The sequence below is a fragment of the Penicillium coprophilum genome, assembly GCF_028826855.1.
Source record: "Penicillium coprophilum strain IBT 35676 chromosome Unknown utg000007l_segment0_segment0, whole genome shotgun sequence".
NCBI classification, from domain to species: Eukaryota; Fungi; Ascomycota; class Eurotiomycetes; order Eurotiales; family Aspergillaceae; genus Penicillium; species Penicillium coprophilum.
In genome coordinates, this window is record NW_026622726.1 from 1 (window position 1) to 26,747 (window position 26,747).

Consider the following 26,747-nt stretch of genomic DNA (forward strand, 5'->3'; position numbering starts at 1 on the left):
CCCTAAGCCCTAAGCCCTAAGCCCTAAGCCCTAAGCCCTAAGCCCTAAGCCCTAAGCCCTAAGCCCTAAGCCCTAAGCCCATCTCCTCTTCACAGTAAGCTAGAGCGGATAGGATATATTGGACATCCACTGCGGTAAGCGATACCACATTGGCTTGTCTTTCATGTGTCGATGGTTCCTTCTTCTCCAGGATGCAACGCAGACCTCTCAGAAGATCGATCCCGTCTCGGACCGCCATGTGGATTAGGAGTCCGTGCATTACTTGGATCTGCTTGTGAGGAATTTCATACTCGCCGCATCGAATGTCGATACCTTTGACTGGCGGTGGGTAAGATGGTATTGGAGCTTCACGTTGTTCCAACGATGCTCTCGATTGAAACCAGCCACATGCCAACCGAATACACCATAACATAGAAAAGAACGGTTGAGAGTGGTGCTCGCTACTCTCGCATTGCAAAGTAGCTCGGATTGCGACCCAAGCATTGTTGATAATTTGCATTCCCCGATCGAAGCGATCACGCTTGCAGGGGTCTTGTGTCAGGCTGCTTAGCTGGACCACATTCTCTTGGATATGGCCGACACATGCGCATTGCTGAGAAGCGATACTCGTAATTCTGGGGATTGCCTCGGGGGTGGGAGTATCATATATGCTTGCATTAAGTAGTGATAAGCAGTCTGGGGTAAATGGGAGATCTGTGCTGGGGAGGGGAGCAAGTTGAAGAGCCTCTTCCGTATGGCCCCATCCCATTGCCTCGTCGGGTTGTAGCCCAATCTCTTTATGTGGTTGGGGCTCGATTTCATTTGTGAACATGATCCACTTATTGTCCCAGTTCAATGGCATCAGTATGTCGTCCCCGGTGCTCATATCCGCTCTCGGATGCTCCCCTTCACTGGTTGCACTATTTGTGCTGCTGCTGCTGCTGCTGCTGCTGCTGCTGCTACCGTCTTTTCCAGCTGGCTGTGAATAAAGCTGACCCGTTGTCATCATCGCCTCCTGTCGCAACATCTGCGCCTTTTCGAGGGTCTTCTTGTTGCGGGACCCCTTTGGCTTCCCCGTCCGAACCACATATTCATATCGGCAGGGTATGTCTAGCTCTATGCATCGCGTACACGGACTATTACCGGTACATTTGACCTTATAGTTGAGAAACGTTAGCAATCGCACATTTAGCTATACCCACCTAGCTCACCTTTGACTGATGACAGAAGTTACAAGCTTTGCGTAACTGATTATGCGGGCGTTGAGGACTATTAAGAAGACCCTTCATAATGGCTGAAATATTGGGATATGTGAATAGATCGCAGAGTCATGCATGTTCCTGTATCTCGTGGGTGGTTGTGTTCTATTTACAGTTTTTTCACACCTGTACTCGCCTTGCACTGAAAAAGGACTTACCGACGATGCACACCTCTTACATACACTAGCCTCGGCCGAGGGAAAAATTATTACGAAGGAGATTTGAATCCTTTCGTACGAGCTGAGGGTGTTTAGCCCCCGCGGGCCCCCACTCGAATGGTCTCCAAGTTCCCCTGGTGCCATTGACAGTACGCTATAATATCCATGGATATGAACTAGATCATCAAATGCCAAGAGAGGCACAATGCCAACTTATCTGACCAGTGAGGAGCATGTAATCCAGGTTCACCTAGACCTTTGCAGTCCCTATCATAAACGAAGAATCCTTACTTAGCTAGGCCGTAACCAACTATAGCAGAGGGGATACAAAACTTAGCTGAGTTTGGGTATCTCTATTTTGTTCGTATATCTATCAAAACACTTGGATGTGCGACTCTAATTCTGAACCGCTCGTTTATTTTACATCTGGTTCTTAGCGTTAGTATGCCTTCTCACCATCCTTGTAAAGCGGCACATCTAACTAGACCAAATCAATTTCCTATCGTTTATTAATATTTCACCAGCTTTAACTAGGTAAATTTTACTCCGTATCTAGTAACTTCCTATAGGAGTATAGTTTCAATTCGGATATATCACCTATCACCCTAATGTGTTTCACCCACGAACCGCGCAAACTACAGAGCTGCGCACGCCAGAACACATAGTAAAAGGGATAAATTACAACATGATATTTCAACAACCCAACGCTTCTATTGAATTTTATTCCTCGCCGATAGCAATTGATAATTATTTCAATATATATTACTTTTGAATAAATCCAAAATTTGCATTGTTATGGTATCGAAAAATACATCACTGAACTCTAGAAAATATACATATCTCAATCACTAAGTGATTAAATTCCCCCAAACTCCGACAATTGGCTGGATATATATAAAACTCATGAGGCTACAAGGAATAGCCTATAAAAACGATATCATGTTGTAATTTATCACTTTTACTTTGTGTTCTAGCGTGCGCAGCTGGTGAAATACATTAGATTAGATGTTATAATATTATTAAGCTTAGCTTTTATTGGAAACCTGCTAATATCTAAATAGGCATAGTCAACTGAAATATTAGGCATTTGACCTTGCCCCCAACTCCCCCTCTTGAACATTACATGTGCTCTACCTAAATTCTTTGGGCTCACTTCAGGCTATTCACCTTAAAGGTGGAACTTGACTGGACTCTGGAGATTGCCATTCTCTGTTGTCGCTGCGTGATGATTTAAAAGCAAGTTTGCGCATTCCCAATTTTTCATCTCTTTCGCAATGAACTCTCCCTTTCGCCCCTCATCCACACATCGTGAATTGTCTCCCCTAGGTGGCCTTTCTCGTCCCATTACCTCTTGTCTGCCGTGTCGTAGTCGCAAGGTCAAATGCGACCGCCGACAACCGCTATGCTTGGTGTGTGAGCGAGGCGATTATGCCTGTTCTTACGTCTCAAAACCTCAGTCACCGGGGCTGGTCTCGGAGTTGAACCGGGTCACTAAATCCAGTACCCCAAAGATCTCTTCGTCCACGCTAGCTCGAATCAATCCCGGCCTTCAGCGTCTTGGTAACTTCATAGCACAAGCGAACGCATATAAGGCATCGGAGCATTGTCCCTCCTCGGAATCTTTCACACCTACACGATCGACGCCTACTCCTCTTAATGCATCGCCCCCACAGCCGCGATCGCAAGAGGATGCACTGATTCTCGATAATGGAGTCCCCCACTTTGTCTCCGGTAAACACTGGGCCTGGATGGCAGCAGAGGTGTGAGGCCCATTATTAATGTCAATACAGAGAGGTACTAACCGAGTGTCCTCTACTTCTCTAGCTCCAAGACATTCAATCAGTTCTTACAGAATCTCAGAATTCCTCTCCCGAACAGGCGCTCGAAGATATTATCTGGGATGCAGATTCACCTATGGCCAACGGGGCTACCTTCTGGCCCGATACAAGAGAGGATTGCTACCTACTGCTCAACGTTTTCCTGGCCAATATCGACCCAATTCATCGAATTATCCATCGGCCGAGTTTAGCCCGTCGCTTTGACGAATTTATTCTCACCCATTACCTTCTCGAGGATGACCACAGCCCTGGTAAACCGAATACTAATATAGATACATTCGAGCCATTAGTCATGTCTATCTTCTACGCAGCCGTCAACAGTATAAAAGATACCGATATGGCCACCATGTTTAGCATGGATAAGTCCTACCTCTTAAATCGATACCGAATAGGAACGGAAGTGTATCTAAAACGGCAGAAATTCATGACTTCGAGGAGCTTTGAAGTTTTGCAGGCATTTGTGATTTTCCTGGTAAGTTTTAGGGAGTAAGAATCAAGAATTGTTAGTATTGAGCTAAACAATACGTATCTCACTCCAAAGACCGCACAATATCGGGAAGATGATATGGGGAAGGTATGGCCATTGACTGGCTTGGCTATTCGAATAGCGACAGTCCATGGACTCCACCGTGACCCTTTAGCTCTACCACTGGGGACGATCGATGTTATACAGGTAGAGCTACGCCGTCGCTTATGGGCGCAAATTTGTTACTTGGATTTCCGCGCGGCGGAAGATCATGGGTTTGCGCCTTCGATCCATGAGTCGGATTTTGATACGTGTCGACCTGTCAGCCTAGATGATATCGATCTGATTGAGGGGGTCGCACCATCCGCTGCACTCTTGGATATCCCTAAATTCACCGATATGACTATCTATCTTTTACGAACCACTGCAGTCCAGTATTACGGGCGCATTATTCAGGTAGCACTTGCTTCGCGAAAGCGATTGCGCCCTGTGGGCGAGGCCGAAGTGTTAATCGAGCTACAAGGCTTATTGAACACTGCTGAGACTCTCGCGAGTGAGTTTGAGAAGAACCTGGATGATCTTGTTCGATACTGCGATAAGAGGGTGAGCATGCAATCGATGGCCTTGGATTTGAGAGACCACTTGAAAACCAAATTCTGGGTTATGTTCTGGATTCAAATCTCTCGACAAGATCGCGAAAAGATCATCAACCCCGCTATGAGAAGAAAGTTAGTCTTCCTTTCCCTCATCCTTGCCCTTAACTGAAAGGGGAAGGTAAATCTGTTCTTTTTGCTGATAGTATCGACCATCAAGCATATTCGTGGATGCCGCCACAGCCGTAGAGAACTGGTGTACTATTGCCTCTAGCAAGGCTTGCGAACCCTTCCAATGGCATATATTTTCCCACGCTGGCTTTTACCTGATCCTCTACGTACTGTCCGAGCTCCGCAGTTCTGGCTTCCAATCCCCGGAGTGGGCCGATCTCCGCCAGCGAGGCCTCCAATTAGCGAACGCTATCTACGAGATTCGGGGTCAGCATACCACAGGTGCATGGCCCGCAATCATTTGGTTGGTGAATCGGATTCGGTTCCAGCAAGGTCTTAGTTCTGATATCGCCAACAATCAGTATACTGGGACCGGTCAATCTGAAAATGATCATCTCACAATGATTGAATCTTTTGCTGGCCCTCTGGGCCCAGCAGGGACGGGCTTTGGTACGGCGGACTTTATGGGATTGGTGAATGTGGAAGACTTTGATTTCGCGGACTTCTCCAGTTTGGATCCGATGGGCTTTCATGGGTTGTCACAGTGATTGATTGCCGGGCTTGCTGAGAAAGTTGGGGTGTTGATTGGTTGATTTACTTCGTACACGTACACTGAAGCATTCTTTGTGGGATATCGGTAGTAAAAAGCATGTGGAACATTTAACGTATTTTCTCCTCTTTCTTTTGGACGAAGTGGTGGAGAGGGTCGATGTCAGCTGTATTGGGGCGTGTCTTCCAAAAGCTATCATTTGATCCAAGTCATACACTGGCGAGGTCTGACAGCCAAAGGCGGTTAACCTATGACATGATCAGAGCTGGGTCAAAATCAAGATCCATCCAGACAGAAAGGAGATACATGTTCATCTCCGTTGTGGCACTCCGTGCTTAGTATGTTGAGGGGGACTATTCTCGGAGAATAAGCTCGGCACACAATGTGCTTGCAACGAGGTGACAAACTTCCTGCTCCGAAATAAGCCCTGCGCAGAATTGCTTATAGTAGAGCTTTGCTCATTTGCTTGGGCAGGAATATCAATAGTATTAAGACTTCCCTCATTGACTCAAAAACGATCAATTTTCGTCTCTCATACCTCATGGCTTCCCTCACGGGTCTTCCAGTGGGCATTCCCCCACTACAATGGCTCGTCCTAGGTTTATCCTTACCACTTGTTATGGCCTATTTCTTCGGCGATCGAATTGCCACGTTTTACCTTAATGTAGGCCACTTGTCTATCCCTGAACGAGGAAGGTGAACATGAGATCAGATGTTAACCCTGGAGACAGTCTATATACATCACCATGTCCCCTGTAAAACCCATCAACGGGGAAAAGAAGCAGATGCCCGGTCCTGAATATGTTCTACCGCAAGGCCAGGGAAATGACAAGATCGTTGCCCCCTCTCAGATGAGCGCCAAATGGCGTGCAGAATACGGATCTATCTATCGAGTCTGGAATGGCGCGTGGCCTGAAATGTGGGTTTCTTTCTCCCATGCCCAAATTACAGATGGGCTTTTCCACTGACACATCATGCCTCAGCGTCATCACTGACCCCAAAGACGTCGAGGCTTGGTTTTCCGGGAAAGGAGAGCACAGCAAGTTCTCCTATGAACCGTCCGGGGCACTGTTTAATTATGCTATGGGTCACGCAGTCGGGCTGATCAATGGCCATGATTGGAAGATTCTGCGCAAGTTGCTAGATCCCTATGTGAACTTCTCGAACTCGGCAAAGCTCACTCCAATGGTCTTGCAGCGGGCAACCGAGCATGTGCAGGCACTTCCCACACAAACCCTGAATCCAATTCAAGAGGGGAAGGCGGTCGTTAATGCGTACCGGGCCGTGCAGTCGTACCCGTTTTTTACCCAAATGGAGACTTTCTATGGACCCTTAACTGACGCCCAGAAAGATGAAGTCTGGTCAATCGGCCAGATTTTCCTTACCCTCTCTACCTGGACCGTAGAGCAAGGCCTCACACGCAGCCGAATCTTCAAGTATAATTACTCATGGGACTCGTGGAGGCTGATTCGAGAATTCGATCGGCGCTGGCGTACATTCAACCGGGATATCGTCAAGCAGAAGGCAGCAGAAGTCGATCTACCGATTGTCAGGCTGTGGAAGAACATCCAAGATGGTGATATGACAGAGGACCAGCTTATCCACACTTTCACCGAGTCGATCTTTGCAAACTTGGATGTTACGACTTCCGTCATCACGGGTTGTATTCTGCATATTGCTGAGGATAAGCGGATTCAGAAAAAGCTCCAACAAGAAATCGACGACCATAAGGACAACCTTGTCGACTACGTCAAGCGGCAGGATACTTTCATACACTGGTGTTTCCTTGAGTCGATCCGGCTGGAGCCAATTCCTGGTAAGCTTTGTCCTTCGCCCACACCCAGCTAATTGCTTTAGCATAACCAAATTAATGTGTTCGAAATAGCATTTTCCCTTGCGGGTCGCTGTACCGAAGACAAAGTACTAGGAGGGTATCACATTCCCGCCAAAGTAAGTTGCATATTATTCCTACTTTGCCCCCTTTTCTTTCTAGAATAGCACTAAACACACGGATCTTGCAGACAAGCGTTGTGATCGACGCACACGCCATCAATATCCACAACCCATACTGGGGCCCCGACACGAAGGAATACCGACCGGAGCGCTTCGACGGCCTAAATCCGAGGGATTTGAAGTACAACTTGTCGACTTTTGGATACGGTTCTCGCAAATGTCTGGGTGTATATCTGGGTGGGAAGATGGTTCGTGGCATCTTGACTGCGTTGTTCGGACAGTATGATGTGGATCTGGAGGGCCAGACCAAGGACGGAGATGGCCAGTTTCAAACGGATAAGACGAGCTTCTTTGCCTTGTATGTTGCTAATATCGGGATGAAGCCGAGAAACCTGTGATCAGGGGATTTATGTAGTAATCTAAAGTTGGTCTAGTTTAAGAAGTCTACCAACCTTTAAAGCCTAGGTGGTAGGCTATCTCACACCTATCAAAATGGTCAAACATTAAGTGCTGTGTAGAAAACGTACTCCGTACCATAGCTCACATAGGATGACTTACATGGTAATTTCATCATTGTTTTTTGCGTCATCACTCGGGATATATATTTCTCGTACGAGGCAGGCTACACTTTCATGTAGATTGTAGGTGTTGATTATTTCCACAAGGAGCTTCTTTACCTACATGGAGTTATTGAAAACTTTGCTTTCAGGATTTTATTGAGGATCACTAATGAATAGCGAGGCGTCCAGGCCTATTAATTCATAGAGATGGCCTCAGTCTTTTACTACCTAATCGCCTCATTTAAACCTGATGGTTTCTGATTTGATCGGACAAGAAGTGGACCTCGCACGAGGCCCCACACCTCGGCCGAGGTGGATACATAGATCAGATAGTTCTCATGTACGGAGTATAGGGCTTTGTAATTTTGAATATATACTGCTCAAGACAATAGAACTTAAAATCACCAAGTCGCCCCTTCATAGCAAAAATACACAGTCTAATAGGTTTCAACACGATGCAACCTCAGGAAAGCACAAAAGCAACCCCATGGGACGAGCGAACAGACTCGCCAGACGAGCTCATGCAAGACGATACCAAGGCAGAACTCGGTGTTGGTAGAGAAATCAATCATCATAATTCGGAACGCGTTCGCAGAGGATTTCTCCCGTGGTTATGTTTGGTCCCAGTCTTGCAGGATCCCAGGCAGTATACACCGGGGATGAAGTGGGGATTGACCTTTATTGTGGCGATGGGAGGGCTGGTTGTTCCATTGGGTAGTGGTGTTTTGTTCCGTAAGTCGTCCGCTTCCTCATACAGAACAAGCAAGCTGATATTCTGAATTCCAAACAGCCTGCCTGATAGAGATCGCCGAGGATATGGATACCACAGTGTCGGTGGTGAACTTGTCTATCGCTTTTGGCTCACTCTCTGTCGCTATCACTCCCTTGTGGTGGTCATACCTCGCGGAGCTCTATGGTCGCCGACTGGTATATATGTCGTCGTTTTTCTTGCTTGGAATTTTTAGCATTCTGTCTGCTATCAGCCCCAACATCGGCATGTTTATCGCTATGCGACTCCTTGGTAATGCCTCTAGTGCGTCTCTTCAAGCTGTCAGCGCCGGTACCATTTCCGACATGTTCGAAACGCGAGATCGCGGTAAAGCCATGGGAGCCTTCATGCTTGGTCCTATGCTAGGGCCTATGTTTGCCCCCATTATTGGGGGCGCACTCACTATGCGCTGGAGCTGGCGCAGCACGCAGTGGTTTATGGTCATCTATGGCTGGGCTGTGTTTGTGGTAATGGTCTTCTTTATGCCGGAGACGGCCACTAACCTCGAAGAGAACCGCCGTCAGCACCGAGAAGACACCACTAGCCCGACTAAGAAAGTCTTCCACTTCCTTCTAAAGCCTATGGAAGCCGCAAAGCTCCTTCAATACCCTCCTATTCTTATTACGGTCTATTACACCAGCATTGTTTTCGCTACGTACTACCTCATCTGCGTCTCCATCGAAGACACCTTCGCCCTACCGCCATACTCCTGGAGCTCCGTTGTTGTCGGTGTGGCCTATATCCCCGGCGGCCTGGGTCTATTAGTTGGTGCGATCATTGGCGGCCGCTGGCAGGATTATATCATGGCGCGGACTGCCCGAAAGGAGAGCCGATATGATGATAAGGGAGAGTTGATCCTCCACCCGGTAGATCGCCTAGGTGAGAACTGTCTCTTTGCAGGCATTCTCTTTCCTGGAGCACTCTTGTGGTGGGGATGGGCAGCTGATAAGCATAAGTTTTGGCTGGTCCCAGTACGTTCATTCTTTTCATCGCTCCCTTCCCCCTTCTGGCCTCAAGCAACTAATCAACTATATAATAGCTCCTCGGAAACTTCTTTTATGGAGTTGGTGGAATGATTCTCAGCAACGTGACCATGACAATGCTGACTGAGTTTACACCTAAAAACTCCACTATCGGTGTTGCGGTGAATAACCTCATGCGAAACAGTCTGTCGTGTGTGAGTGCGATTATTGCGCAGCCGTTATTCGATGCGATTGGCACGGGTTGGTCTTTCACTGCTGTTTGTTTATTCTGTCTTCTTAGTGGTATTCCGTTGATCCTTCTGCGGATCAAGCGGGATGAATGGAGTCGGCAGATGAAGGCCAAGCTAGGGAGTGAGTAGGAGAAGTCTCTGGGCTTGCGTGGAAGAGAAAGGGTTTGGGAAGCCTGACATCGATCATTACTTGGGTGACCCCTATTGTATCTCTCTGGCAAGTTTTAAGTTGTAAACGGTGGACCTGTGAATTGCCTGTTCGAGTCAGTTTTGCTTTTTTAGGTTTGGCGTCCCAATACGCTGCTTGTTAACCTTTACCGACGTCGCCTCGATATACAAGACCAGACTTCGCTCTTTCGGTTTCTCTTCTCCTTCTTCGTCCCTAAAATTCCTCTATTCCATGACCATACCATCACTTCAATAATGGAGAAACGGCTAAGAATGGACTGTGACTAGTGTGGGCATGCATCGCATGGGTTATCAGCAAGCGCAGCGGGAATCCTTGCCAGTGAACTATAGCCCGTGGTTGTTGCCTGTGAAACTGGCATGGTCTGGCTAGAATGTTGATGAAGCTAAAGTTTCATTCATTTCAGTGCCCGGCCAAAAATGTAGGTAATAGAGAATAAGGCGGTTGACAGGTCTTATAACTTGCATTTTCGCCCCTTTGTGAAATGCTGTGCCATTACGGAGTAGTCGTGACATGACCTCGCTTCCTGCAAGTCCCGTGATTACTGGAGGAACAATAATCCGTACAATTGTCCTGGCCAGTTCTCTCGAACTAGAAACCCTTTTCTTTCTTGCTGCGCGCCCAATTTCATCCCTTCCGTGAATGAGATCAACATGGCCGCGATTCCAGCAAACTCAGGCTTCTCGCTTTCACGTGTAGGCAGATTGGGTAATGTCCATGTCTAGAACGGACAGGCTGTTACAATGGACGATTATTAGAGGCGCGTCGTGGCTCAGTTCTTCGAGACACTGCCAAACCTCTCCCAGATATCGTGTCACCAGTTCGTCTTGCACCATATTGCCCCGATCCTTTTTCCCAAAGTTACCGGCAAGGTAGACATTCCACCCAGTCCTTTCCAGGGAAGCATAAGCTATACCGCGATATTACATACTCACTCCACGCACACCGATCATCGCATTACCGCCTAGTTCTGAAGCGACAGGTAAGACCTCTTTGGAGTCACCGAAGCTAGCCGCATCCATAGACCTATTGTACCCTTGGTAATATACCAGGGTATATACAAAGAGTTGTTTATGTATACATCGTCTTTTGCAGAAGGGAAAACGTATATCAGTGTCTTGATGTCTTCTCAGGACTCTCAACTGCCGCTCCAGAAGAAGATAGTGACTGCCCTAGATCTTGCAGACCTCGTTACTCGGGGAACTAGAGCGAACACTACTTTATCCGACACTACAATATCCGACCTCACCTCTACTCTTGAGCAAGACACAGAGGATCGTCAGGAACTCGAGGCGGCGGTTCACGACCGGGCCCTGGCTAGTCTTGCTTCCCAGGGATTGGGGGGAATAACAAAAGAGCAACTGGAGTCGCAGAAGGCTATCGGGATGTTGCTGTGCGGTGTTGAACGGCTTCTTAAGTTCAAAGACGAACGAGCCGAGCACTATCTAGATAGATATCTTCGGGGGTTATCTTTCATGAACGGGCTCATATTCTCGCATTAGCTTACTATTCGGACGAGACCTGTCTGCGTGGGAGTTAGACTATGTATATTAGAAAGGATATTAAGAGCCATGCCGGCTTCCGAGCAAATAGGAAAATAACAAGGAATGGTTGCCCCATACTCCGCACAATATCATGTTATTAGCTTTTCGGTGGTAAGGTATGTACTCAATTTCTTGTTCTGCAGATATAGCTAACTAAACGAATGTACGAGGGGACATCCTTGCAAAAGATAGAGCCTGATGAAAAGGGGGAGAATATTGCTGGGGATTTGCAAATTTAAAACTTTTCAGCAGCATCCAACCGTGGCATCATCTCGACTTCACGCTCGGTGTAAAGCTTCGAGTCCGTAAAAACTTTGTGATTGCCAGAGTTCATAGGGGCACAGACGTTGTTCCCTTTGCAGTCAACAACCCCGTGTTCATTGACATGGAAGCTCCACCCAGTGATGACAGGTTTACTCGTCTCAATCTCTTGTTCGGAGATAAGATGGAGAGGGACACTGATGGTGCCACGTCCACTAGGATGTGTGCACTTTTTACCGCCATAGTTAAGAGAAAATCCTAATTCCAGTCTACTAGACTGCAGCCACCCCCATAGGATAGACTACTATGGCAGGGAGTAGTCACGTGCGGTCCTGTACGGGTAGACACGTCTATAGTTCCTAGAGATGTAAGTCTCATGTTTGAAATGAGCTTTCAGGATCTCAATACTCTAGACAGAATAAAGCCTAATGTGTTTCAAAGTAGGTTTGGGGAAAGAATCTATGTATAAACTGGTGAAACTGATCTCGATCCATGCTGTATCCCAGGCAATGTCGATACGCATGAGTTTCTTTGCTCGTGTCCGCCGGTAGGCAAAGCAGACCCAACGGAAGGTCTCACAGACGCCTTAACCAAAGCGTGATTGGAATACGTTCCTAGAACAAGAAACGGCTCTATCGTTATTACAAGTCGGACGAGAGAAGTTACGCTGAAAATAGTCAGTCCCAAGGACCTCATCAAAGTTGAGCCGATGGATACGTCCGAGGCTATAGGGCTCTTCGAAAAGCTTAAATAACCTACTATTATCACTAGGCTGGTCAAGAAATCATGGTGATCTTGATTCAAATGTACCGAAATATCAGCCTCTCCCCCGATGGGCACGCCAACGATTTGTTGCGTTCATCAATTCGGGACACCCTTGAACAACCCATTGCCATTTCTTTAAGAACGGCTCAGTCACCTCCCAATTTTGCACATTCCAAGGCTCTCCCCAAACAAGCAGCCCTGCATCCATCGTTGACTCCCCCCAAAACCCCATGATATCATGACAAAGCTGCTCATCATCCCAGTCATCCCCGGCCTCAATGAGGTTATCGCGCATCTTGGGAAATGGAAAGAAGTCCAGCCACGGGTGATGGGGTATCGACTTTTGAATTCGAGTGGGCTGTAGGTTGCTCGGAATGAGGCTGCTATCGTTCGGTGGAGAGGCCTTGTGTGGGAAAGCTGTATTGAACGGCGAAATTGCGTCGTTGTCCATCCAGAACTCTGACCAACCGATTAATCGCAAGTTGTGGGCGAATGCTCGAAAGACATTCACCTTGGTCAATGTCATAAGGTGATCGGCGGTCGGGTTCCCCCGTACATAACTTTCATAAGCTGAGTTGGCGAATCTGTTGAGAAGAATTTGTAAAAGCTCGGGGCTGCAGCAAAGGTTGGCTTTGAGCTTATCTTGTGGAGAGCTGTTTTGCAATTGGGCAGTAGAGGTTGAACGAGGGGATGGGGGTAAGCTTTTAGGGTGGACATCTGTGGCTGTCAACAGTCGCTTGCGCTTCCCTAGAAAAAGTCAGCTTGAGAAAAAACTGGAGCGGACGTGACGTACGGTAAGCCCTCTGATTTATGCGGTTCTGTCGCCGACGGCGTTCGGTAGGGTTAGTCAATCCAGACCAGTTGTCCGTCTCTTCCTCAGCGTCATTGGAGATAGAGAGTACATGGTTATCGAGCTTCAAAGTTTCAGTCATTCTGGCTATCAGCACTAAAGCTTCGTGCTTTGCTTCGGACAACAATTTTGAAGATGAAAACCGCCATGCTTGAGGAAGAAACAAAATTCCAAGTCCCTTCCAATCAGATTTGCTTGGCGGCCGGAGTTAATCACGGAGTTAAGATATGACGTTCCGTATTGTTACAAGGAATAGTACATATAGATGCGCGAGTACACGAGGATGTTTGGATATATATTGATCTTCTGGCGTTGAAGCCCTGTTGAAACAGACATGGCGAACGACACTAGTCCAGGAATATCGTTTTTTTTTATCTAAACTCTGCGTACGCAAAATCAGCTGGTGCCAAGCATCGCTGGCGCTCTCCAAATGCATACAGCCCCAGCATCATGCCGGTAAAATTGGCCCCAACCGGAGGTGCTGCCGTAGCAGTATTGTTCGAAACTGCACCTATCCAATGAACGTCAGATTCTATGTCTTCACGATACCCAAATCGATACTCGGTGCCACAGTCAACTGTGAGAATAATCGCAGTGTTTGTTTCCAATCTACGCTCCGCGATGTCCCCATTCGATGGGCGGAAACGGATGAAACGGCCCCTGCTATCTTTCCTGATACCAATGCTGCTATATGTAAAATAATTCAACCAGATCACAGTGCCAGCCTCGGTTTCGTCTGCCGTCGGGTGAAAGGAGAGCATTGTTTCCCACCTGCAAAAGCGATGGGTTTGCTTGCGAAGGTACATGGTTGGGCTGGCTGGCACTGACAGGTTGTAAGGTCCACCATAGAGGCGAAGATGGTTTGGATGCTCCGTAAGTGAGTAATCATTTACGAAGGGCGTGTCTAATTTCTGGTCAGGGCGGCGTAGGTAACTTCGTTTTTCGATACTCACTTTTTCGATACCAACCAACTTGCATTCGTGGCTCTGAAAATTCGTCCCTCCAAGATACTGAGGTGTGGAATTGATAAAGACCGGGGCCCTGGGAGTTGAGGCTGATTTTCTGTCCTCCGTTGATCACAGGCCAATCGTCCTTCCATTCCAAAGGAACTAGAAATGTCTCGCGGCCTAGGGAGGTTAGTATAATATGACGACAGTCAATTTCCCAAAATATCCCAAAATATCATACCGAGCACTGAGTCTTCCCATGTATCCCCATGTCGCAAGGGACGAACGCCGAGCACAACTGCCCACCATTGCCCTTTGGCGTCCTCAACCAGATCGGCATGTCCGGTGTTTTGTACTTCGTCCTCAATACCATTGCGCCAGAGCGGGTTATTTGGCCCAAGCTCCCACGGTCCCAACGGGCCGATCTCACTTCGGTTGACCCATTCGCTATGGCCACTTTCAGTACCGCCTTCTGCTGTGAATAAATACCAATAACGACCGCGTTTGAAGATATGTGATCCCTCGGCAACACCAGAACATGATTCCCGAATCAGTTTAGGTGCTGATGTTGAATGCCCGGTGGCTAGATCAACTGTGCATATGTGAATTGCAAAGTCTTTCAGCTTCGCACCAGCCGTTGGCTGAGTCTTTCTGTAGGTGGACGATAGATATACAGTTCCATCGTCATCCCAAAAAAGCTAAAAGGTTCAATCGTCATCCACGTTGTCCGGGTGGTGATGCCCATGGTGAAAACTCACATCTTGATCAAACCCAACTTGATCAAAATAGATTGGATCCGACCACGTTTTCTCATTCCATATATCGGTCGTTTTGACATAGAATCCCTGTGGCCAAACTCGGTCATCCTGTTGAGGGCGATACCGCTGAAAGCTTGCTGTCATAATATAGTAAACGCCCGCGTGATAACGAATTGTAGATGCCCATACTCCTCCTCCCGGTTCCGGCGTATGGATTTGAAGCTGGCTGGGTCGTGTCAACGCATGACCGATCAATGCCCATTGAATCAAATCCTGGCTGTGGTAAATGGGAACTCCAGGAAAGTATTCAAAGGTGGAGGTAACTAAGAAAAAGTCTTTACCGACGCGAACAATCGATGGGTCGGGGTTAAACCCCGGAATGATGGGATTAACGTAACTCATTGCTGGTATAATATGTTGACGGCACCATTGGGCGGGCTTATATGTAAATTAATATATATTTTGATTGGTGGAAAAACAACGTGCTAGAATTCATAATGTGGCGCAAGTTCGTATAGAGAGGAACAACTTTCAACAAAGGATTGAAGTGCGATATATATAGAATCGTATTCAGGGGATGCTCCAGAACCAACGTTCGTTCATATAAACCTCAAATGCAGATGTGTGAAAATTATGGAGATCAGAGTATGAGACCAAACCCCAAGTGATTATATGTTATAATTCTATCGAAAAATCAAGGTTAAGAGGGTTGATCACGGAGTTGCCTTTCAACCCAGGAGAAGCTTTCATAACTCCAAAATGTCATCTTCCAAAGGCTACTGTGCATGCCCTCTTAGATATATCACGAACAGCACCAGAACTGTGAAAGCCAAGAAAAGAAGTAGAAATGACGTCTAATAACACGTTCAGGGTCAACTATCCGAAGTTCTGCCGTTGTGGGGGACGTGGCATCCCCTCACCTCGATCCGGTGCGGTTGGACCACCGGGACCTCTTTTCTATCATTCCAGCTGTTGATCTCTTGCTTGCAAGCTTCCGACACTGGAATAGATGGCATCTGACCGGATCCCCAAATCGCGCGATGCGAGTCTTATCGCTCTGGAGGCTTTACCCGCCCCAGACACGGGTCCATCTTTGGTTCCTCCTGAGACTTTTCCTTTGCTGGAGAAATGGAATCAACCGCGTGTCAATATCCATCGGACGTTTGCCACATTCTGGTCATTTCTGGTTATGGGTGCGAATGATGCAGCCTATGGTGTAAGTTGATAGTGTCCAAAAGAAGCACAGGTTGATTCCCTTCGAGATGCCTGCTGACTGTTCGCAGGCTCTAATTCCATATGTAAGATGAAGACCACTACGATCAAATGACAATCTGTCTCATCTGGCATACAGCTAGAATCATACTACCATCTATCTTACACAATTGTGTCTCTCGTTTTTTTGTCGCCTTTAGTAGGCTATACGGTCGCCGCGTTTCTCAATCACCGCATCCACTATACACTAGGTCAGCGCGGTGTGGCCATTATCGGGCCGGCTTGCCATCTCATTGCCTATGTTATCAACTGCGTTCATCCGCCTTATCCAGTACTGGTGATCGCATTCATATTTGCAGGCTTAGGGAATGGCCTTGAGGATGCTGCATGGAATGCATGGATTGGCAATATGGCCAATGCAAATGAGTTGTTGGGAGTTTTGCATGGCATCTATGGAGCTGGTGCAGTTATGAGCCCTTTGGTCGCAACCTCCATGATTGCCAAAGGTGGTTTACCGTGGTATTACTTTTATTATGTCATGGTGAGTGGAGATTCCTAGCAGATATTGGGCCCCGAATTAATAGTCAGGTCGGATGTGCGGCCATCGAATTGGTGGTTTCGGGCACATGCTTCTGGAAATCAACCGCAGCCAATTTCCGCGCATCGAACGTACCATCAGCAGGCGAGAATAAAAAAGGTGGCTTGAGGGATGCACTTTTCAAGCGCCCGGCTGCCCGGGTCACCTGGCTCTGCGCGTTATTCTTGCTGGGATACGTTGGAGTAGAGGTCGCGCTAGGAGGGTGGATTGTTACTTTCATGATCCGAGTTCGACATGGTAGTGCTTTTGCCAGCGGAATGACGGCCACTGGGTTCTGGTTGGGTATCACGGTGGGACGGGTAATTTTAGGATTTGTGACACCTCGCGTTGGCGAGAAGGTCGCCATCTCGGTGAGCATTACACTGCTTTCCAATTGAAAAAGGCCGATGAGACTGATTTTCACCAGGTATACATCCTTTGCTCCGTGGGTTTTGCTTTGATCCTATGGCTTGTGCCTCAATTCTATGCGTCGGCGGTGGCAGTTGCTCTGCAAGGTTTTTTCCTAGGTCCCCTTTTCCCCGGAGCAGTTGTGATGGTTACGAAACTTCTTCCTCGGCACCTACATGTCACGTCCATAGGCTTTGTCGCCGCCTTTGGGGGTAGCGGAGCCGCCATTCTCCCTTTCGCAGTTGGTGTGCTTGCACAAGCCAAGGGAGTGAAAGTGCTGCAACCATTTATCGTTGCACTATCTGGTGCCATTCTCTTAACATGGTTGGGATTGCCGCGGGTGTCCAAGGTCAGACACAATGAATAGCAATGAATAGATGGAAAAAAACAAAAACAAAACTCACATGTTGACATGTGAAATTAATTTGGGCAAGTGTTTGTTATCAGATCCGATTCTTTATCTCGGACTTTTCACCCAGTCCGTAGGCAATGTACTCCGTTTCACGTGGTTCTTTGTTCCTGTTTTTCCGGTTGAGACATCGACCTTACGGTCGTATAATTTGTAAGTTAGCGTGAAGTATCAAGAGCCAAACACCTCCAAACCGAGGTCATTTTCCAGGACACTTACAAAGGGGTCCTCCGTGCTCGGTGATCTCATTCTAGTGCGACCCGATCATCGGCTCATTGTTTCGGGACCAGTTAAGCCGTAATAGAAGAGCGAATTTAGTTTCTCCCCGTTCCCACATATCAACGGAAATGCTGTGACATGAGTGATGAAATAATCTTGTCCATTGCGAAAGTGATCTAAACGGTTTAAAGGTGAGAGGGCAACCCTCGGGACTTGCAAGTTCCCCGGGCCCATGGCGCCGGTCCCGGTCCCGGGAGATCCTGCTGAGTCATCCGTGTTAAGCCGAGGCTATTTCCTAATCGAGACCCTCGGTCCTTCCCAAGGTTCCTCCGCTCTGGGGTTCATAACCCCAACTTTCCCCTTCTCTTTCTCTTCCGTCTATCCCCCACACAAATCCCAACCTTTCGCTTTTCACACAATGCCAACGCCTCCTCCTGATTGGGTGAAGGCCCTGAAGCCGTCAGGTCCGCAAGGATCTGAGCTCCTCCAGCAAGAGCGTGCTCAATCAAACGTCGATGTCGAAAGATTATCCGAGTTACTGCACACAAAGAAAACATTGGAGCGACAAGCATCCCTCGTAGCTCTTTTGGAGTCCGAAAAAGTATTTGATAAATCTCAAAATCACAGTTTGGGCCGTGTAGAGCGGCTCCAGCGGTCGTTGGGCAAGGCCAAGCGCCTCCAACAGCTGGCGGAAGAGCACAAATGGTCAATGGAAGAACTCCATGCGGCCAATAATTTAATTGGTGAACCTACTCCGTATGGATTGCACGCCAGCATGTTTTTGGTGAGTGAATTGCCCCCCTTCCCCCGGCCAAGAACCCTACTAATTACTTGAATCTTTATTTAGGTAACTCTCCGAGAACAAGGCACTCCCGAGCAGCACAAACTGTTCCTTGAACGCGCCGAAAAATATGAGATCATCGGTTGCTATGCTCAAACGGAACTGGGCCACGGATCGAACGTGCGAGGTTTGGAAACCACCGCCACCTGGAACTCCAACGATAAGACTTTCACCATCAACTCCCCAACATTGACTGCCTCAAAGTGGTGGATTGGATCTCTTGGCCGCACTGCCAATCATGCTGTGGTTATGGCCCAGCTCTTTATTGGTGGCAAGAACTACGGTCCCCACCCATTTGTTGTGCAGATCCGTGACCTCGAAACCCATCAGCCATTGGATAATGTATATGTGGGCGACATTGGCCCCAAATTTGGATATAAGTAAGTCCCTTCTCACTCTTTGGCTGGCACTGGGACTAATGCCTTTTAAGTACCATGGATAACGGTTTCCTGCTGTTCAACAACGTCAAGGTACCGCATGTCAGCATGCTGGCCCGCTTCTGTCAGGTCGACAAGGAGACGAACTCCTACGCTAAGCCCGCTATGCCATCTCTGGTCTTTGGTACAATGACCTGGGTGCGGGCCAACATTGTTCTAGATGCTGGCGGTGTTCTGGCCCGCGGTGTCACTATTGCCACCCGGTACTGTGCGGTTCGGAGGCAGTTCCAGGATCGTGATGCGGATCCACACGCGGGTGAAACCCAAGTCCTGAACTATAAAATGGTGCAGGTGCGCTTGCTGCCACTGCTAGCATCAATGTATGCTCTGCATTTCACCGGCCGTGGTATGATGCGCCTGTATGAGGAGAACCAAAGCCGCATGAAGGCAGCCAGCTCGCCCGACCAGGAGTCACGGGGTGCTGGGCCTGAGCAGCTCCGCGCTGGTGCGAACCTTCTTGCGGATCTACATGCTACTTCCTGTGGGCTCAAGGCTCTGGCCAGTACCACTGCTGGCGAGGGATTGGAGGTCTGCCGCCGCGCATGTGGTGGTCATGGATACAGCAGCTACAGCGGCATTGGACCGACCTACGCGGACTACCTCCCCACACTGACCTGGGAAGGTGATAACTACATGTTGACCCAACAGGTCGCACGTTATGTATGTCACAGCTCATTCATTTATCTGAATCGTACTAACCCTATCAACAGCTCCTTAAATCTGCCCGCGCTGTTCTGGCTGGCAAGCCGGCTCGCAACGACACGAGCCAGATCCTTCAGACCTACCTCGATCGACGCGACAAAGGAGCTTCATTCGATGTGCTCGATGAGGACAAGGACATCGTGGCTGCCTTTGCATGGCGCACAGCTCATTTGACTTTTGAGGCTCTGAAGCATCGGGATGCTGAGCAGCGCTCCTGGAACAGTCTTCTGGTTGACTTCTGGCGCTTGTCTACAGCTCATTCTCAGTACTTGATGGTGAAGAACTTCTACGAGGCGGTTTCCTCTCCCGAACTCTCAGCGGCCTTGGATCCGGAGACGAAGGGCCTCATGCACCAGCTATTCCGACTCTTCTCACTGCACACTCTAGAGCGAGAAGCAGCTGAGTTCTTCTCTTCCGGTGCCGTGACGGTGCGACAGATCACCCTGACACGCACTACTGCAGTACTGAAACTGCTCGATGAGATCCGCCCGCATGCTGTCCGATTGGTCGATGCCTGGGCAATTCCGGACTGGCAGCTAGACAGCAGCCTTGGTCGCTATGACGGCAAGGTGTACGAGGATCTGTTCCGCCGGGCAAGCGAGGAAAACCCTGTTAACGACTTGGTGTTTGACCCTTACCCGTGGAACTCAGCATTGCTCAAGAACGAGCCGGCCAGAAGCAAGCTGTAAATTTTTGGTTTTGCGGCATGTATATGCCTTTAGTGTATTGGTTCTGATGTATTTTTTTACGCGTTGTTGGTTTGAAATATAGACCATAGAGAGATGAGCTATATACCTAGATCTCATAGAATGGCCAATGCTTCTGTTCAAGCCCTGTTTAGGCGCTCAATCTACATTTTCTCTTAAGCTTGCTTTTGTAATACATTTGGACAGCCATGGAGTGATAGTTCTACCGGATCCGAGTACTTGCCATGTTAAATATCCCATTTCTGGGCTTTCACATCCCAGCCACTAGGCTTTGATCTTTGTTGCCTCGAATGCAAGTGTTTCACTATGCCCCCTCCTGTGAAATTGTTCCCGAAATTACATAATTGGCGAGCCAGACTTGTCAGAGACGCAAACGTTCAGTTAAACACCTCATTTGTGATTTACCGCACAGTCTCTAGAACTATAGTCCTGGGTACTGACTCCTGCACTCAATACCTGTCTCGTGCAGCAGAATGCTCGTCGGCTCTACGAGAACCCTAAACCGACAGATCACACTATTGATATCAATTTGAAAATAATTTAATACGAGTGAAGAAGAGAAAGAAAACGAAAAAGAACAATAAACAAGGATCAGCCTATGTGGAGCATCGAGATTTCATGATATGCACCGCGATATACCTATTTACCCGACCTTCCCCAGCAGAAATCAAACGCTTTGAGCGAACCGAGAAAGTATTTTCTGAGTGGCGACTAGAGTTGAATTTGATGAAGTCCACACTCTTCTCCCTCGTCCTCTTTTCTAGCGGATTTCTATCCGGTTTCTCAGTCAGACTGCCAGATGAAGCGGTCATTCATGTACCGTTGCATAGGTATATATCTCGGACCTCATTTCTCCGAAACAAATCTAGATCTCATCGGTATCCTTCGCGAAGACCAACTTAAATTTGATACAAGTTTGTCTGGCGGCATGACGTCGGTATGCCGATCCATTGTGAGAAACGGGCCGAGCTCGCCTTGGGAGGGGAAGAGAATAGGTATAATCATGATTGCAAGATACAAACAATCATGGAGATGATATTGGCTAAATTATCCGTGGGGGAAATACATCTGGAATCGACGATGATCTCGCGGATAAATAACATCTCGGCTAATAAATGGTTGTGAATGCCCCGACTGGCTCTTTGCATCAATAGGCCAACGACGCCGTGTCCACCTCCAACTTTTGTGCCCTGGGTCTCTCGCTCCGCAACTTGTGCTTGTTGATGTTTCGCTCTCCAGGGTCCGGAGATCAGACCATGCAACGTCGCGTAGCCCGACACGCCGAATCGTGCATTGACCTGTCGATCTACTCCTACTTTCCCCTATAAAACGCCTCGCCGCAAGCCCAAAACTTCGACTGACAATCTACATGGCTTAATCGCAATCATGTATACCATAACAAACATTTATGGTATTTCGAGTCTGGCCCTTGAGCGCATGTTCGTGACGTTAACGGTCCACAGTGCTTGCTGCCTTTGGTACCATTGGAGGCGCTCTTTTTGGCTTTGATGTGAGGTACGTACATTTGAAACTACTTTGCTGGTAATGATATCGCGGAGGCTAACCCGAGAAATAGCTCCATGAGCGCCTGGATTGGCGTTGATACATACACAGATTACTTCGGCTCGCCAGACTCCAACCTCCAAGGCGGAGCAAGTGCTTTCTCCGTCTCCAATATTTCTTCACATGCTGACATTCTGTCATAGATTACAGCTTCAATGTCCGCTGGTTCTTTTGCGGGCTCAATTGCAGCCGGTTGGTTATCAGATATCCTTGGCCGTCGCTATGCACTGATGATCGCCTCTCTTGTTTGGATCGTGGGAGCAATGGTTCAATGTAGTGCACAAAGCGTGACACATTTGGTCGCTGGTCGTGTTGTCAGTGGGCTTGCAGTTGGTGTGACCTCCTCGCAAACATGTGTCTACTTATCAGAACTGGCACCTGCCCATATCCGTGGTCGTGTAGTTGGTATCCAACAATGGGCAATCGAATGGGGTATTTTGATCATGTACTTGATCGCATATGGCTGCGTGGTTGGTGTGTCTGGCGCGGCTGCTTTTCGGATTTGCTGGGGTGTACAGGCTATTCCAGGGCTCATCCTGTTTATCGCTTTGTTCTTTTTCCCGGAGTCCCCTCGCTGGCTCGCTTCGCAAGAGCGCTGGGAAGAAGCGTTGGACACATTGGCAGTTATTCATGCCAATGGTGATCGCCATGACCCGGTTGTGCAGGTTGCATTCGAAGAAGTTCAACAGGCCGTCCACGTTGCGCTTGAATCTCACAATGTCTCCTTCCTAGCATTGTTTGGACCTCGTGTTTGGAAACGCACGATGTGCGGAATGAGCGTTCAAATGTGGCAGCAGCTCCTTGGTGGTAATGTTGCGATGTACTACGTGGTTTATATCTTCGAGATGGCTGGCATGGTAAGGTTCCCATCGAAAACGAAACAGAAACTTCCAGTGGCTTCGCTAACCTCCAAGTACAGACTGGTAACACAACTCTGTGGTCCTCCGCCATTCAGTATGTCATCTTCTTAGTGACTACCGGCATTATGCTTCCTTTCATCGACCGCGTTGGACGAAGAAGTCTACTTCTTCTCGGATCTGTCACCTGCATGGTTGTGCACTTCATCATTGCTGGTGTCATGGCAAGCAAAGGCAATCCAGTTGCAAACGTGAATGGCAATGCGAACTTGACATGGGAGATAAAGGGCAGTGCAGGGATGACAGTTATCGCTTTTTCATACATCTTCACCGGCATCTACGGCCTGACTTGGGTATGCTATATCTTGTATTACACTTGGAACGACCATGCTAACATGTATAGGCTCCCACTGCTTGGGTTTATGCTGCCGAGGTTTTCCCTCTTAAGTACCGAGCGAAGGGCGTCGGGTTGTCGGCGGCCACGAACTGGATTTTCAATTTTGCCCTGGCTTACTTTGTGGCCCCGGCCTTCCACAATATTCAGTGGAAAACATATATTATTTTCGGGGTATTCTGTACTGTCATGATTTTCCACGTGTTCTTCATGTATCCTGAAACGGTGGGCCGGTCACTCGAGGAGGTCGACCTGGTCTTCGAGACGAATATCAAGCCATGGCGCACTCACGAAATCGGAGATCTTTTTGGAGAAGAGATTGAACGTCGCAAGGACCTTGGTGCTAAGATGGAGATTGGTGGTGCAACCCATGAAGAGGTGGTTTGAATCACCGCTGGTCGATGGCTCCCCAAACACCGCAATAACATATGTGACAGTCGAGGCCACCCATATATGATACGAATGATACGATGAATTGAAACATTTGATGGTCATGCATTACAGTATGGTTATTGTGACAAATCGGAAAATGCGAAAGGGGTTGGAACAAGAAAAACGGTCTAGTATAATATGACATAAGTAAACTGGGGTCGGGCTCTGAGCTTTCTAGGCCTTTCGGAAATTTCATATAGAGATTTGAGTTGTTCATCACCACCGACACTTCAATTTTCATCGCCTATAGGAAGGAATTGATGTCTTAGAAACTTGCTTTAGCCCAACATAACGGAATTATTCATACACATGACTTAATAATCAAAGTATCCTGCAGGTGATTGTACTGGCGTTGACAAGTCCCAAAAAGGGACACTTTCGATCTCCATACAAATGGAACTCCCTGGATTTGTGTAGGATGAAAATATTCATTTTTCAGGACTCGCAGCCACATAAAAATATGGAGACATATTGATTTGTACGGTGATCACAAGCTTCATTCAAACTGAGAATAATTCACAATACGCGGTACAACGCGGTGCAGGGAGCGATGCAGGGGGCAGTACAAATTGAGGCATTCAAGCATCAGGACCACCTGCCAAAACTGGGTGTTGAACCCTGGTCCCTATACAGCTTCATAGTCCTCGTGTGCTTTCCAGTCACGCCCTAAATTGCCTGAACATCAACCCAGAACCGAGTATCATCAGACTGATACTTCTCATCGCTCTCAATCTGCTGTTGAATCCAAGCTATAGCATCGATGTATGCTATCCACGATGTGAGATACGTCAAACGATTCATGGGATAGGAAAACTCACCATTGATGTCCGACGTGCCGGGGTTTTTAATACCGCTCTCTCCGTTACGGTGGCCACTAAACCAGATCTCAAATCCATAATGATCCTCACCCTCATGGCGGGCTTGGATATCTTTGCCCAGATCGGAGCTAGTACTGGAGCATCAGCCAGCATAATCGGGGCAATCTATAGCTAGAGGACTTACTTGAGAATTGCTCCATTATCGACCTCGGCCACAGACTGTCCCAGGAATTCGGATGCTGAGTGTCGCAGAACGTACCAATTCTGCTTGAAGATGCCGAAGTTTGTGGCGTCGCCAACCTTTCCATCGCCTGTGAGGATGACTGTCAGCACTCTACTGGTTCCGCAAGCCGGATGATGCCAGTACATACCATATGTGTAATCGGTCGTCATTGTCTTTCTAGTTCAATTCAGCCATCTGGGCTGTATCATAATCAGATTATTGATGAACTTACGTCTCCAGCATCGCAATTGCGAGGTCACGGGTGTTGCCACCAGCACCAACAACCTCCTGCTTGCGGGCTCCTAAGCCAGAAATCGTTTCGTTACCCCGATCATCAGCCCGGATTGCAAACTTGTTGAATTTTGTTGCTGGAGACGAGAGCACTGCAGGCACAAGTGCCATGACATGGACAAGAGAAAGCAGTTGCATCTTGCAATAGGATGGATAAGAAGGTCTTTCTGGGTTGACTGTTCTTCTTGATGTAGAATTGCTGGAGAGAATCGAAAGCCAGCAGCTCCTTCTTATATGCAAATATCTTCATACTTTAAGCAACTGAAAAGCGGTCATCAGGGTGCCTTTTCACGTCCGTGTGGGAACAGGAAAAGATCACCCTATCTCAGGTACTCTAGAAGGGTATTGTGAAAAGATCACTTGCTCTCATTGTCAATCTGGTATATGCAAAACTGGGTTTTCCGTCTATGTCCGCAGAATTACCTGATCTGAAACCGAACAGACATTTTGTATGTAAATCTTTCCCCAATAAAAGCGGGGACCGTTTCAAGTAGGATCTGCGTTCTAAGATCCCCATCAATAGCTCAACGGAGTAAACAGGAGATGGTCTCACCAGTCACAACTGGACTCGAAAGTTGAAAGCAAAGGCCAAGAATTGATAGCAGGATCAGTACAAAGTTATCTATGGAGTAGACAGCAAAGAGATCACGTGCCAATCCACATGGGAACATTTACTACAAAACATACAGCAGGCCATGTGATAATGTGGAGGCAAAACGAGCTTATTGCGAGTATATTGCCCCTGGCTAAGCCAGAGTTCTTCAGCCTACATCTTTGACTCCCGCCTAGTGTTGACCCAATTAGGCAACTGGGCAGGCGCACGTGAGACTCCGTGACAATCTCAGCAAGATACAACCGCACCTCCGGACAGGAGCTCGATGACATGAGACAGGATTTGTATGAGAAGTGGAATTTGGAGTAACGTGGGCTTGAAGGTGTATCTTACTAGACTAGCAGATCTGTTAGCCCGGATATGTCATCGTACTGATTTCCTGGTTCTTGGGATACATGTTTCTGAGAACCTCAATGACTTCTCGCATTGATAATTGAGCTGGAAGCATCAACGCCACATATATCACCAAATCCGATTGTATACCCCTGAGGAAATTCGACCAAAGTCGACCAAAGTCCCGATTCTCCCACTTCAACCCCCGTTCAGGACGCCTTTGAGCAACACTCGAGCAATTGAGGCCTCCTTGCAGCTTTTCAATATACATTACCTGGGTTATGAGGCCTTATCCAGCGTGTGAAACAAGTGATTAGGTTCATATTTGTGAGTTTTTCGTTGAGCGCCACCAGAGGTCTATTCTCCTACCTGGTTTTTACCGTAACCTGGTGATCTAGCTAACATCTGATCTCCACAAGATCGTGGTACCTCAACATAACTAGGCGAATTCCCCAAGTTGGGATGTCAATACACGGGAATTCAAATCGGGAAATGACCAAGTTGAAAGCGTCGTAAGGTGGTTGGTGCCGCTCGAGCCCTCGAGAGAAAGTGAGAACATTTTCCACCTTGCAATAGTGCAGGTGTGATGAACTTCCCCGTAAGAATGTGGATAAAAACGCTAACTACCCTGGGCACGGACATCATTGTAGCGGGGACCGTTCCGCTTCACCTCCGAACTCTGGGGAAATCAACACGAGGGGCATCGGAACCTTTCTATCACTAGCGAGGTCTAGTGTCGGTCGAGAACTCCTTTTTTGCCGAGAGCTGGGGAAGTTGGCCACTCATCGAATCATCAACCTGCACTTCCGTCAGTGGGTCGCCAACGGCAATTCAACGCCATCCCCTATGTGATCAGGCCGTGGAGAAATTTTCCCCAAACTCTTCCCCCA

At 47.9% G+C, this 26,747-nt stretch overlaps 12 protein-coding genes across 12 annotated transcripts; 7 read left to right on the top strand and 5 right to left on the bottom strand.

Moving 5' to 3' along the window:
- Positions 1 to 58: 58 nt before the first annotated feature.
- Positions 59 to 1,268, bottom strand: N7500_010578 (uncharacterized protein; the record flags this gene model as incomplete). Its single annotated transcript, XM_056681716.1, has 2 exons — positions 59 to 1,093; positions 1,191 to 1,268. The coding sequence occupies 2 exons, from the start codon at positions 1,266 to 1,268 to the stop codon at positions 59 to 61; spliced, it is 1,113 nt and encodes a 370-aa protein (XP_056527125.1).
- A 1,402-nt stretch (positions 1,269 to 2,670) lies between these two features.
- Positions 2,671 to 5,012, top strand: hasF (Zn(II)2Cys6 domain-containing transcription factor hasF; the record flags this gene model as incomplete). The annotated part of the gene is made up of 4 exons (XM_056681717.1): positions 2,671 to 3,156; positions 3,221 to 3,706; positions 3,776 to 4,428; positions 4,514 to 5,012. 4 exons carry the CDS (start codon positions 2,671 to 2,673, stop codon positions 5,010 to 5,012), a joined length of 2,124 nt encoding a protein of 707 aa, XP_056527126.1.
- Positions 5,013 to 5,760: 748 nt separating this feature from the next.
- Positions 5,761 to 7,365, top strand: hasH (cytochrome P450 monooxygenase hasH; the record flags this gene model as incomplete). The annotated part of the gene is made up of 4 exons (XM_056681718.1): positions 5,761 to 5,933; positions 5,998 to 6,830; positions 6,900 to 6,964; positions 7,036 to 7,365. The coding sequence occupies 4 exons, from the start codon at positions 5,761 to 5,763 to the stop codon at positions 7,363 to 7,365; spliced, it is 1,401 nt and encodes a 466-aa protein (XP_056527127.1).
- A 554-nt stretch (positions 7,366 to 7,919) lies between these two features.
- On the top strand, positions 7,920 to 9,638 carry N7500_010581 (MFS transporter; the record flags this gene model as incomplete). Its single annotated transcript, XM_056681719.1, has 3 exons — positions 7,920 to 8,259; positions 8,318 to 9,267; positions 9,336 to 9,638. Coding segments are annotated over 3 exons (1,593 nt in total), but the record flags the coding sequence as incomplete, so codon positions are not given.
- Positions 9,639 to 10,385: 747 nt separating this feature from the next.
- On the bottom strand, positions 10,386 to 10,718 carry N7500_010582 (uncharacterized protein; the record flags this gene model as incomplete). The annotated part of the gene is made up of 2 exons (XM_056681720.1): positions 10,386 to 10,606; positions 10,628 to 10,718. 2 exons carry the CDS (start codon positions 10,716 to 10,718, stop codon positions 10,386 to 10,388), a joined length of 312 nt encoding a protein of 103 aa, XP_056527129.1.
- Positions 10,719 to 10,817: 99 nt separating this feature from the next.
- On the top strand, positions 10,818 to 11,198 carry N7500_010583 (uncharacterized protein; the record flags this gene model as incomplete). The annotated part of the gene is made up of 1 exon (XM_056681721.1): positions 10,818 to 11,198. One exon carries the CDS (start codon positions 10,818 to 10,820, stop codon positions 11,196 to 11,198), a length of 381 nt encoding a protein of 126 aa, XP_056527130.1.
- Positions 11,199 to 12,318: 1,120 nt separating this feature from the next.
- N7500_010584 (DUF3425 domain-containing protein) lies at positions 12,319 to 13,198 on the bottom strand (the record flags this gene model as incomplete). The annotated part of the gene is made up of 2 exons (XM_056681722.1): positions 12,319 to 13,013; positions 13,060 to 13,198. 2 exons carry the CDS (start codon positions 13,196 to 13,198, stop codon positions 12,319 to 12,321), a joined length of 834 nt encoding a protein of 277 aa, XP_056527131.1.
- A 289-nt stretch (positions 13,199 to 13,487) lies between these two features.
- N7500_010585 (glycoside hydrolase family 43 protein) lies at positions 13,488 to 15,223 on the bottom strand (the record flags this gene model as incomplete). The annotated part of the gene is made up of 4 exons (XM_056681723.1): positions 13,488 to 13,939; positions 14,070 to 14,243; positions 14,305 to 14,761; positions 14,822 to 15,223. The coding sequence occupies 4 exons, from the start codon at positions 15,221 to 15,223 to the stop codon at positions 13,488 to 13,490; spliced, it is 1,485 nt and encodes a 494-aa protein (XP_056527132.1).
- A 607-nt stretch (positions 15,224 to 15,830) lies between these two features.
- On the top strand, positions 15,831 to 17,385 carry N7500_010586 (MFS transporter; the record flags this gene model as incomplete). The annotated part of the gene is made up of 5 exons (XM_056681724.1): positions 15,831 to 16,037; positions 16,105 to 16,119; positions 16,173 to 16,574; positions 16,622 to 16,981; positions 17,038 to 17,385. 5 exons carry the CDS (start codon positions 15,831 to 15,833, stop codon positions 17,383 to 17,385), a joined length of 1,332 nt encoding a protein of 443 aa, XP_056527133.1.
- A 679-nt stretch (positions 17,386 to 18,064) lies between these two features.
- On the top strand, positions 18,065 to 20,315 carry N7500_010587 (uncharacterized protein; the record flags this gene model as incomplete). Its single annotated transcript, XM_056681725.1, has 4 exons — positions 18,065 to 18,430; positions 18,494 to 18,867; positions 18,918 to 19,584; positions 19,635 to 20,315. The coding sequence occupies 4 exons, from the start codon at positions 18,065 to 18,067 to the stop codon at positions 20,313 to 20,315; spliced, it is 2,088 nt and encodes a 695-aa protein (XP_056527134.1).
- Positions 20,316 to 21,719: 1,404 nt separating this feature from the next.
- Positions 21,720 to 23,534, top strand: N7500_010588 (sugar porter family MFS transporter; the record flags this gene model as incomplete). Its single annotated transcript, XM_056681726.1, has 6 exons — positions 21,720 to 21,744; positions 21,797 to 21,848; positions 21,910 to 21,985; positions 22,040 to 22,753; positions 22,816 to 23,106; positions 23,157 to 23,534. 6 exons carry the CDS (start codon positions 21,720 to 21,722, stop codon positions 23,532 to 23,534), a joined length of 1,536 nt encoding a protein of 511 aa, XP_056527135.1.
- A 711-nt stretch (positions 23,535 to 24,245) lies between these two features.
- On the bottom strand, positions 24,246 to 25,049 carry N7500_010589 (uncharacterized protein; the record flags this gene model as incomplete). The annotated part of the gene is made up of 5 exons (XM_056681727.1): positions 24,246 to 24,346; positions 24,398 to 24,531; positions 24,582 to 24,708; positions 24,769 to 24,797; positions 24,853 to 25,049. The coding sequence occupies 5 exons, from the start codon at positions 25,047 to 25,049 to the stop codon at positions 24,246 to 24,248; spliced, it is 588 nt and encodes a 195-aa protein (XP_056527136.1).
- Positions 25,050 to 26,747: the final 1,698 nt, after the last annotated feature.